Source organism: Limulus polyphemus, unplaced genomic scaffold (genome assembly GCF_000517525.1).
Source record: "Limulus polyphemus unplaced genomic scaffold, Limulus_polyphemus-2.1.2 Scaffold227, whole genome shotgun sequence".
Lineage (NCBI taxonomy): Eukaryota > Metazoa > Arthropoda > Merostomata > Xiphosura > Limulidae > Limulus > Limulus polyphemus.
Genome location: NW_013665837.1, coordinates 350756 through 363778, shown reverse-complemented (window position 1 = coordinate 363778; position 13023 = coordinate 350756). Strand labels below are relative to the sequence as shown.

The 13023-nt window shown below is 33.5% G+C and overlaps 1 protein-coding gene across 1 annotated transcript in view; it reads right to left on the bottom strand.

Annotated features, from left to right (window-relative positions):
- The window catches only part of LOC106478574 (GTPase-activating Rap/Ran-GAP domain-like protein 3), a 437755-nt gene that overhangs the window by 127917 nt on the left and 296815 nt on the right, over positions 1–13023 (bottom strand). The window contains exon 3 of the mRNA XM_022382188.1: positions 12680–12749. Coding sequence (XP_022237896.1) covers positions 12680–12749 — 70 coding nt within the window. The remainder of the gene's footprint in view (positions 1–12679; positions 12750–13023) is intronic.

Genomic DNA, 13023 nt, shown 5'->3' with positions numbered 1-13023 from the left:
ACTTTATAACCGCCCCCACGGCTGGAAAGGGCGAGCATATTTGGGTGGGTACGGGGTTTCGAAGCCGCGACTCAAATATTGCAAGTCAAGCGCCCTAACCAGACAAATAATGGACCCTCTGATTCTCAGTCCGGCTAGCGAACCACTAGTCACTGCCCAGTCATGATCATTAAATGAGTTCTGTAGCAAACAATAGCGATTTTCTTTTAATATTTTACCTGTAAATCAGTTTGTGTGGTCAATGTAATTTGTTTGAAATATTCAGCAACTTGTGCAAGTCGTTTTTCTTTCTGAATTGTTATTAATATATCTGCACAAAATATAATGAACATGAGACACGTTTTGGGACACTTAGCAAGAGTCTATTATTCTGAGAAAGAACTTGGTGTGGTTTTGTTTAGCACACGATGAGCTATTTGTGTTCTGTACGGTTATCGAAACCAAATTTTTGACGTTGTAACCCTGCAGAATTACCATTGAGTGACTGAGGGGGGAGCTGAGAAAACAACAAAATTCATTATATTTGTAATATATTAGTATATATTAAACTTAAAAGTAAAAAATGTGACTAATATTTTTTTACTGTCTTGTTTGACAACGTTATTATTTGTAAAAAAAAACTGTTAAACATTACCGAAACAAGATATAACTAAGAAATTTTATATTTTAGTGTTTACTCGGTAAATAAGTTCATTTGATTAAATGTAGAACTGACCAATTACTGTAGTATAGATTATATATAATCAAACACAGTTTAGGTGTGAAAAAAGATGTGTTCAAAAAAGGATTAACATGCGACTTAAAGGACTTAACTCAAAATTGCTGTTAAACTGACAGCTACACTTATAGCATTGATAAGAATTTTATAGCAAATATTCATTCATTAGTTAGCCAGGCCGCGTATTTTGTTTTATCCACCATCATGTCCCAAGTTGAACAAAAAACGCAGCCCAACTAACTAATGAATGAATAATTGCTGTAATATTCTTATCAGTGCTATAAGTGTAGCTATCAGTTTGGCCGTCAATTTTGATTTCATTCCTTTAAGTCGCACGTTCAATCCCTTTTTGGCCGCATCTCTTTTTCACACCTAAGGTGTTTTTGATTAGATATCATGACTTTTTGTCAATACACACCAACAAACAACACCAAATATGAAAGTGACTCTCGATAGTAACCCACATTAGCTTTAGGATCGCAACCCTATTACTCGGAACAGCCCTTTACTTCACAGAACTAACCAGATTCTTTAAAACATACGGTGGTGGTTTTTCCTCTCTAAAACAGTGTTAATAGCTTCCTTTATAGTAACGTCATGGAATTTAGATTAACAGTTTCATGTCACCACCCCCATGCTATCGTACAGTCGTATGAAGCATCATTATTTCTCCTAAATACTTAAGCTAATATCACGTGACGCTAAACACTTTTAATCAGGATAATTTCATAGAATTTAGTAAATTTGTGTTGAAAAGTTGGCAATGTATAATAAAAAATATCTGTCCACCATTATGAATCTTTTGAAAACTTGAGCTAGAAACTGCTAATCTAGTTTGCTTGGCCTAATCAATACTTTTGTATCTGCAAGCCCTTTCACCTTTTGCTGCAATAAATCAGCCGTCTTTAATCTGACTTAAAAAAAATTAAAAATGACACACTTTTACTCTTAGGTAAAGCTGTAGTAATAATGTTAGACCGATAGCTCATGTGACTTTTTACGGAGGCGTACGCAAAACGTTTCGTTAAATTTGATCGGTTTTTGTTGAATAACTTAACACATGTGGCTTATATTTACACGAAATGAGACTCCTAATTGCAGGTTGAAAAGATATATCAGTGTACCAAACTAGAAAAAAAATCCATAAAAGTTAGGTATGTTTTTCTATCAAATAAATTTACATATATTTTTATGCGAAGAAAAAAAGGAAGAAATTCAGTCTCAGGTATTTCTTAATGGATTGGCTTGAAATTTGGTGTGTGAAGTAAGAGTGCAATAGAGCACATCCACTGAAAATATGTGATAGCTTGGATTACCATAGTCTAAGGTAAAGAAAGTGGAAAATCCCTAAACTATCACTCCTGTAATAACATACAGTGTGTCCTGCAGCAGGTTGTTTTGGCCGCACGACACACTATCGTTTGTCTTGATTGTAGCGTCTGAACCCTTTTCATTTTACAACACTTTTGCTAATATGATACCAACAATAATATTATTGGGTTAATATATTTTGACCATTGATATTTGTGGTACTTAAAATCCTATTTCTAACACTTTTTTCCAGTTATTTAAAAACACGTGAAAATATCAATATCTATGTGCGTAAATTCATCATTTTGTAGCATTTTCGACCTGTGGTGATTTTAGTGTTAAAACAATAATAAGAATTGTGAACTTTGTCATTACCAGGTAATTAAAATCAGATGAAATGTTGCCTATGTAAACCAATAAGTATTCTGCATTCTAAGTTACATTCTGTAGCAATAAAACCTTTCACAATTTTTGGTTTTAGAAATACTTTTAAGAGCAGTTTCGTATGATAAACATCAAAATGGTCTTATCAAATTTCACGTCACCGGCCAATGTTTCTTATTACAGTAATTTATTATAAATTGGTACTATGTTAGTACAAGTGAAGTACTATTAGTGAATGATTAAATGCTCAAGCATAAGGCATAATTGTACATAAAATACGAGAATTTAACAAGAAAAAGCAAAATTGTTAAGCACGACCTTCTTTTCGATATGTTTTTCGTAACATTATTCCTGGTGGTGTTTTATAGCTATAAATCATCTGTTTTCTGCTTATTAGAAAAACAAAAAATAGAAATTAATGGAGAAATGGAAGTTATTATTGATAGAAAAACCAACGAACATTTTGAATGGAGCAACAACTTGGTTTGTACATTCGATTGTACAAAAAAAAACAAAAATGAAGAACAACATGAAAGAAAAAAGAAACAAATTAAACGAAAGCAGTAGGATGTAAGTTAGCTCATCAAATAAGATTTGTTTGGCTATCCAATAGTAGATAGCTTAATACAAAATTGTTAGTCATACTTTATAAATCTGACCCTTTTCCGATTGCATGCTTGTTCTGTATGTTCAAGTTGATTACTTTACGGAAATATTCTAAGTGCACATGAACTACAAAATCTGATAAATACTAAGAACAAATTTTGGACATTAAGTAGTGTTCCGTATACAGAAAATTTATGATTTATGGCTTGGCCTTGGATTATTTAAAGAATGGCCTTGGATTATTTAAAGCATGGCCTTGGATTATTGTACTCAGACTGTGAATCCAAGGTTCCATTGTTCATTGGTCTTGCCACAAAACCATTATTTACAATTTCGGGTTGTAGGTGCACTATAAGAGTAATGGTCAGACAAGAGTATCTTTAGAGTTGGTAGTGGGTGCTCTTGATTAGTCGCCTTTTTTTCCTAGTATACTACTTCAAAATTAGGAATCGTAGCTTTCTGCAAACATTCTAAAACAAACACATTTTTACCCATACATGACAGAATGGAACATTTTTAGGAATTATGGCATTGGGCTATTGTCATTCCTTTCCAAACGCCTGGGATGGATCCCACAAGTTCTTGAAATTATTAAGTCTGTTGTCTTGATTAGGTAACTTTCTAAGTTTTGAAGAAATGGTTAACACTTATATTGTTCCAACCTTTGAATCAAATAAAATTTCTAGAAACCCAATGTGGCTTTCGCAGAAAAAAAGTCTATTATAGACCACAATTAAGGAAAGTGTTTGTTTTTTTTTAGACAGAGCATCTAGTCTATATTTTTTACGGAAGAAAATCGTGTGACACCACATGGAAGTGTGATATACTGAGAAATGTGTGTGGTCCATTTATCCTGTGGTGATGGAAATGAAGTTCTCAGAAATGGTTTTCAAGAATAATCTGATTTTTATTCTGCACATAAAACAGCTCAGCTTGAATTCTACAAGGGCACTGAATATCCTGCATGCACTCTCTTCTTGTCAATAATTAATATTAATTATAATTAAGCCATATATATATAGAGTGAAACTTAAAAACCAACCTGGCAATCAGTATAGCTAATTAGATACAAGAGGGGATGTTCAATAGCCGCGGAACTTGAATTTATTTTAGGTAGGATTACAGTAAATTAATGTATGAGACCTCTATTTTTCCCTTTTTATTAGCAATATTTTATACGCCAGGAATACCAAGCGTGGGCGCGCGCCCCGTATACCCGATTAGATTTTATTACTTGTCAGGATCTCTACCAGCCTACCCTCAAAATGAAATTCTTTTAGGCAGGATTAGAGTCAATTAACCTATGAGACATTGAGAGTGGTCAAGTACATCAATCGAAAAGGTTTGACTTCCTAAGTCCAAAACTGTAATTAGATCTCAAATCGGTTAAGAGATTGCGGAGCTATGAGCTAAATGTTTGTACTTGAAACAAATACTCGGAGCTATTCTATGAGTAGCTATGCTTAAACTAATAAGTTTCTTACGTTTCTACTTAAAACGAATAGAATGCATTATTTCATCAGTTGGATACCCTCGACTTTAATTATACTTTCAGCTGTAATCTCAATAGTATTCCACGAGGTTTGGCAAGCTTAGAAGCTTTAGGCTAGTCTAAATATATATATATATTAAGCTAACAATGTAAAACAATCTTTATAATAAAATGTTAATACCAAACAATAAACCAAAATAAAGAAGTAACGATATTCTAAAAAGTATATCCAACGAGAAAAACCCTATAACCCGATAGCTTTCGAAAGATGGATCTTTCTTCTTCAGGGGCAAACTGAAGAAGAAAAGACCATCTTTCGAAAACGTTCGGATTATAAGGTTTTTAATCGTTTTGTATTAAAATTTCTTGAACCTACGTGTTTTGCTGACACCATGAATAAATAGCATATCCAATACTTTTCACGCAAGTAACAATAAATAATATAATATACCTTGCTGTCTGCTTGAACTACTGTAGAAAAAAACTGGTTTTGACAACGTGAACTTAATATGACTGCTTTCTTCGTTTCTTCCTATTGCGTCATTTGGCTAAAGAAAAGTCACCCCTACAAGGGAGTGAAATCTGTATTCAACACGTGCATTTTCTAGCAGTAGCTCTCCCATAGTAAAAATCAAAAACTAATGTTTATGAAGATATAAAAAAATAATAATACCTGAACTGGCCTTGAAGATGTAAAAATATTAAATGTGATACAAAAGAAACAACATTCTAAACATAATATATGGAATGTCTAACAAACGTAATCACTCTTACTTTAAGTACCCCCCTGCAACAAACACATAGAACTGGCTGCGGGACGTAATAAGTTACATTAAATCTTCCGTAAAAGCGAAAAGGAAATAGGATAAGCCTCTCGAAAGTAAGACGATCAATAAAAATGTTAATACTTAAAAAACTTATGACCTACAAATCACACTTAACCAGCACAATCATCATATACCATGAGTATTGATATCTCATAAAAGTCTGACATAAACAGCATTTCAACTGATACTTTCTATGTTTTCAGCCCAACTGATTTGATGGATTTAGATATTAGTGTGAAAGGCCTCGTCGGCAGAAGTGTGCAACACGTAAGCTGTGGGGATGAGATGATTTTATATTTTTCTTATTGGAGACTCATAGAGAGCTAATAAATACAGATTTGATAAAAACTACCACCAGTTCTAATGTAATTGAATATCACAAAAACCACCTAGATCACGCTTCGACAGCGTATACGTTATATACCATGGAGGATATCGAGATAATTTTTCATATTCCAAAAATATAATTATCAAACTATATTTGATTGTTGTTCATAGAAATAATATTTTGGATGTACTGAACAATACCATTAAATGTTATATTTGGAACTTACAGATATAAGGAAATGACTATTTTATGAATGACAACAACATCAAATGAAAACAAATATAAAAAATAAGTAACATACAAATCTGTACAAAACTGTTTGAATCCTTCCGTGAGTGAACTCACGATATTAACAATATATCAATGCTCTTCTAAAAGTGTATCGACTCACGCTCATCGGATTCATAGCTAATTAAGAGCGTATAAATAACTGGAGTGTTCCATTCACATAGAGTTTCTAATGTTAGATGAAATGAGTACGGAGACAGACGTATAACTAAGAAAATTTCACGTTAGCTTAAAATAATGCATCTTAAATCGATTCAACAGTAGAAAAAACAGCAAACAATAAGTGATTTATGTCACTGAATACTTATCCACTAAGCTTGTGATGGTGTCGTGTCTCGCGCATAATTGATGTTAAAAGTTTGGTCTGATAAAAGCATACCGATATGAAAGGATCTTTAATTGTAGCGTTAAAAACGACAAGAAGAATATGAAAGTAAAAGTTGTCTCTTATGCGTCGCATAAACAAACACACACACACACACACATATATATATATATATATATATATATATACATAGATGTGAATCTATGTTTTTCTTTGTTTCAAATGTTGCTATTTTTTCTTCTTTCCTACAAAACATTATCATTTTTCGTTTGAAGAAGGATTGTTAGTGGGAATGAGGGACACCGTTGAGAGATAGACAAGAAGATAAATTAAGCCTAATGTTTCAGCGGTGTAGCATCGGCAAATGAAAGATGCTACTGGTAATTCTGGCTATTTGAATGAAGCAGCTGGTTATTGCAGTGGAGAGAAGGCGAAGTAACTTGTGTAACTGCTGAATTGCCAGTGGTGATATAAAGCCATACAGTAGAATGAATTTATGTATGAAGACTTAACTAAACCTGTTTAGACTGATTTCTCACAAACACAAAATTAGACATTAACTCTGCCAAGAGTATATTTTGTCGATTTACCTTTCCATAAGCAATAAAGTTAGCTAACATAATCATGCTATTCTAAAGGTTAAGGATGTTGAGAGAAAGAAAACAAATGAACCATAAAATTGACCTAATCAATGATATTCATACAAGATTCAATGTAACATCTTTTCTTAAAAAGTGCTTTATGTATTTGCTGATATTTTCTTTGTAATTTACTGGTGTGAAGAAAAACCGACAGCAAATGTTGAAGATTTGAACTAGCTTACATTTGTTTTTCTTTATTTGGACCAGATTTTAAAATTATTCTTACCTTCTAAAGCTTCGTTAAAAAAAATAAAACATCAAACTACCAATAACATAATAACGTAATAGATTGAAATCGTTCAATTTTTGAATAAATGTTCCATCCTTTGAATCAAATCAAATTTATATAAACCCTGTGGCTTTCGCAGAAAAAGGTCCATTTTGGACCACCATATTAAATTTTTGAATAAGTGTTGAATTATTACAAAGTATCTTTTGTTTCTGGAATAACAGTTATTATCTTGTATTGACCGAAAAACTGTTTCAACATGGAATCTGTGTTAAGATTTCAAAATACCTTTACCAAAATGTTTAAGACTTATTTTTAAACGAAATACCAAAATTTTATTTCAGTATCAACTGAGGAGTCATAATTGACATACTAATTTAATTTCCTTTTTGCGCTGGACCCCTACTATCGGTCCTTGAAAATAATAGGTTAAGTTAGTTCTACTACCTCTTGGCAGGTTGTAAGGCCGATTGTTGAGGTGTTCCTTGTGATTTGTATTAATAAAACGTATGCTTCATATCGTGTCGATAATTTAGCTGGTTTGAAGTATAATTTTTTTGTGTTGGAAATATGCATATTTAACTCATTTTCTAGTTAGATTATTTCAAACACCCGATCCATTACAGTACTATTGTACATATTACAAAATTTTTGAAAAGAAATTGAAAATACATTTTCTGATAAGAAAAACACTTATTTTAGTGTAGAAGTGTTGTTACTGCATAAGATTGATGAAGAATGGAGTAGCCGTTTTAGACATTTTAAAATTTGATTATATTTCCATATTCAGTAATTTAAGAGTTACTAAAATATCCTAGTGTTAACTGTTTTAATCATTTGTTGGTGCACTGTTGTGTCATATTCCGATTCATCTTCATACATTTTTAATATGTTTTCTGAAGAATAAAAATTACAACAGAATAAATTAAAACAGACAAATTGGCATATTTTAGGTGGAGTCACGAGAAACGATTTCCGTTAAATTACCAAATAATCTCAATTTTAATATTTGGAAAGGAAATGCAGAAGAGAAAAATATATTTGTAATCAAGAAATGTGGCAACATGACACCGTGCTAGCACGTGACAAGCCAAATTCACGCTAAGCCTACATTACATTTCACGTTAAGAATTAAGATTATGGAATAAAGTAGCTTTGCACTTTTTATCACTTAATATATACTAATTGATGATCCTTTCTGTTGTTTGTTATTAATCTTCTGAACACTTTAGGTAAGTTAATTTGGGTAAGCAGTCGCTAATTCATTAAATGATATGATAAATTGAAGCATAAATTGTTGTTTTTTATAAATGGGCAGAGGGTACCAAATTTATGGGGAAAGGATAAAGACGGGGATAAGTTACTTTTCAGCTTAACTATTTTCTTCTCAATTGTTTTTACGTAAAACCAGTTGTCACTAGAACCCTGCGGAAACTCACGTAATACTGCAGACAGGAAAAGCAATTATTCTCCTTCTAGAGAGCTAAATGTATGGTTTTGAAATACTGGTAAAATTAGATAAATTACGTTCTTGATTTCATAGCTGTAAATCTTAAATAATATCGGTATGGACAAAAGAATCTAATTGTAAATCGTGGTTGTCTGTACTGTTAGTATAAAAACATTTTGTAAAACTGATTAGAAAACTCACTGTTGGAGCCGAATTATAGTTTTTCGAAAATAAAAGTTTGCATTATTATTCGTACTTACTTTTAAGATAAAAATGTCATCTAGCCTTAGCTTTGGTTTTTGTTCTTGTTCTGACTATGAGTTTGTTGTTGCACAATTCAATGTGGTAAGAGTTTGTTTACACTCATGAAGCAAACACAGTTTCTTAACATTAAGGCGTTAAGACATAAAGGAATAAGAGCATAAATTTAGAAAGTTATTGTCGAAAACAAATTGTTCGATTTGTTGTACAAAGGAAGGATTTCCATGGTATGACTACTGTGGATGTAATTCGATAAACGTAATATACTTTCTTGGACTTTGAAAATTATCTATACAACAAAGAGGAACTAATATGTGAAGCACAATAATGAATCAATAAACTTGTATTCACAAACATGGATGTCAGGTCAATACCATCTCTTTTAAAAGTATTAAACGTACTAGATAATTATGGTTAGGATATAATAAAACTTTATTTCTACACCATTTCTTACTCTCCAATATGTTCACATCTCTCATGATAAAACACTATTTAATCTAGATAGTGATATCTTAATTTTAAACATAGTCTGTAAATCTATTCTAAACACGTGTAACTAGAATTGTATTATCGCTCTTCTTCTTGTTATTAATTATATTATTATTACTACAAATATTTCATTCAGAGTCACACGCTTATAAGAATCCATATTTTTAAGGTGTGTTACAGAGAGGTGTTAAAGGGTTCACTATAATACTTAAGTTTGGTATTGTTGCTGTCATGTTTATTGCAGGAGGAGGTGCAGCAGTAGGCAGGCAGGTGTGCACAGCAATGCCACAGAGAAAGAGAGAGAGGAAAATGTGCAGGCAGGGAGGATAGTGATAAGGAGAGAGAATTATCAATTGAACATCAACATCTGCCTAGTACAGAGGCATTTGAGGCAGAATTCACAAAATTAGAAGAGTCAGAAAGATATAAACTTGGAAATACCTTACAAAAAACGTCCTAGAGAGGTTTGTAAAGCATGCTGATTGTCAATTGCATAAAGTAGCAATGGCAACTCATGGTCAGGAGGCAAGACTAGCAGACATCCAGCTGTCTGCTGTTTTGGCGTCACATCAACAGGAGGCAAAATCTTGCCTGTTGAATACTGTAAACACAGTGCAGTTTTTGGCATGGTAAAAGTGGGCTTTTATAGGCCATGAGGAAAAAGAAAGGAATCTAAGACAGCTGCTGAAGTTGTAGTCAGATGATGATTCCAAACTCTGTATATTATTGACATGTATCTAATATTATTCCTGCCGTAAAATTCAAAAGTAGATCCTTAGTTTAATGGACAACTCGATTGTGCGAGATATTGCAAATCAAGTCAGTTCTCTGCCAAATGCTGCAATATTCAGTGATCAACTGATGGAACAATGACACTGTTAACTCGGCATGTCTTCGCTATATGGATCAAGTTCTGATGTCACATGAAGTATTTGTAGGTCTCTACAAAATGTCTTCGACAAGAGGAGAAAGAATATCCATAGTTGCCACTGATGTGTTACTGTGCCTCAATCCACGTCTTTCTGGTATTCATGGGCAAACATATTATGATGCTGCAAATATGCTGGGCCATTACTCTAGTGCACAGGTTTTTCTTAGAAAAGAACAATCACTAGTTTTTTTATGTCCATTGTTGTTCTCATTGTGTAGATATCATTACTCAAGCAACTTGTACAGTCTCGTCGGTGATTAACGATTCTTTATGGAGGCTTTACTAGTTGAGAATATAAGGCAATAGCAAAGTATGAGAGTGGATCTTACACAACTTTGAAACCGCTGTACCCCACAAGGTTGGTTGTTCATAACCTAGCCATTCAGTCAGTGCTCAACTAGTATAATCCAGTGTTGCTTGGTTTAGAAGAGATGGTTTCACCTAGTGCATAAGACTCAGCAACTAAAGCAAATGGACTTCTGGAAATATTTCAGAAGGGAAAACGGTTCTTGACTAATCGTAGCCACTAAAGTGATGAAGAAATTGGAATGCCTGAACATCTCTTTCCGAAAGTGAACATAAACCATTTCTCGAATACTTGCTGCAGTGGTTGTGTGTCAAAACCTCTCTTCAAGAAAAAAAGAACTGTGGAGAGCTTCAGCAAAACTTATTATAAAGTAACATAATCAATCAACTCCTTGAATATTAAGCCAATTCAAGCACCACACATAAGAAAACCACCCAAGTGCTTTACTGGTGAGGCTGTTCTACAGGTACCAACGTCTCCTTTGGGGTACTATATAGCTCAGTACTACAATACGCTAAACACTGTAGATGTGCAGTTCAGAGAAATCTTCGATCAGAGAAGCCTGCAAAAATTTTATAAATTGAAGAAAATTATCCTTACCAGAAAGACTGACAATGTTTTAAACCAATGCGCAGTGTTGACCAGGAAATCATTGAATATGTAGTTAGCCACGTTCATCTCAAAACACATTTACAATTCCTGTGCTGAAGCTGTAAAAAAATTGTGGGACATACTGCCTGAGGTCCATGGCCTCTTTGATCAGGTTTAGACTATTGTAAGGTTGCTGTCCCTGCCTCCTCTGCTGAAGGTGAAAGGAGCTTCAGTGCTCTTAAAAGGCTGAAGACCTGGCTTCGAAATTTTACGAAACAAAATCGACTGAAGAATGCAGCCGTTTGCCACATTCATCAATAACAACTTGATCACTTGGAAAGAAAAACACTCTGCCAGCAATTTATTACTTCAGTTGTCCAGCGCAGGAATATTTTCGGATCTTTCATTAAGTAAAACAAAGGAGCTCTTGTTATTTACTGGTTGGCAAAAACAACTTGGAAGTTAACTATACAGTAGGTTAAACTATGGCGAAAGAAAAAGAGAGACCTTGTCAAAATTGCATTGATTGTTTGTTTTTGAATTTTCGCGCAAAGCTACACGAGAGCTATCTGCGCTAGCTGTCCCTAATTTAGCAGTGTAAGACTAGAGGGAAGGCAGCTAGTCATCACCACCCACCGCCAACTCTTGGGCTACTCTTTTACCAACGAATAGTGCTATTGACCGTCACATTATAACGCCCCACGGCTGAAAGGGCGAGCATGTTTGGTGTGACGGAGATTCGAACCTAACCACCTGGCCATGCCGGCAAATTGCATTGTAATGCGTTTTCTTCTTAAGACAAGTATAGTTATGCTTCTAAATGTTTTCTGTTTTACTATGATGGTTAATGTTATTCTGTTTGTATACCAAAACAGTAATTTTCATTCTTGATATTGCCATATCTGTTCAACTCCAGATCACAAAATTAATATGTATACAAGTTGAAGAAAATGATGAATTAATACATAGAACTGTTACAACAACCAAGATATATATCATAACAGAGTGGTAAAGATAATATATTAAACTTATTTTGCACAATGCTTATATTTATTCAAAGACTAACAATAATACGTTTCGTTCCTCCTTTTTACCAAAGGGTAACATTTTCACCTAAAGTTTTTACTGTATCAATAATTAATCAGTAATTTGATGTCCTCAACTTACCCTAAGTATTACTGGTGTAAGTGTTATTACTGTTTCATAAGTTGTATTGATATCTAAATTAATATTATGCAAAGTGTAATGTGGTAAACTGGTGATGTTGAAATTAGATCTTTCAGAGTTTTAAAATACTGTAAATATTGATATAATTTCTACTTAGTGAATGCTTTGCATTAATATAAAATTATTTTTTTAGAGCAAACTCTCTTTTATATCTCAGTTTCAAGGAATGCCCTCCCCCAACTTTTGAAACGAAAGCTTAGCCCTGGATTAGCAAACATTTTTATGAAAAAGTTAACTTAACAAATCTTAAAATTACTGGATAACAATCACTCACCATCTCCACAGATCCATAATGGCGGCGACTGAAGACTCCTCGGCGCGCACCAAGATCAGCTGATGATGAGCTACAGATAAAAATGTATTTAGATCAAACAAATAGACGTATTTGAGCTGTAGACATTTATGATAAACAATTACCTTATCTATATTATTATTCTGCTTGTTTGTATGTACGACCGTTTACGCTTTTCTGACCCGAGAACCTGCTGCATAAGCATGCGTAGTTAGAATGTTTCCCCAAGAAAAACTGCGCACGCGCATTATTCACTCGACGACAAACAGTCTGCCAGCGGCAGAGAGCTGCAACGCTCAGTGATCAAGTCGCTACAATTGCTGTAT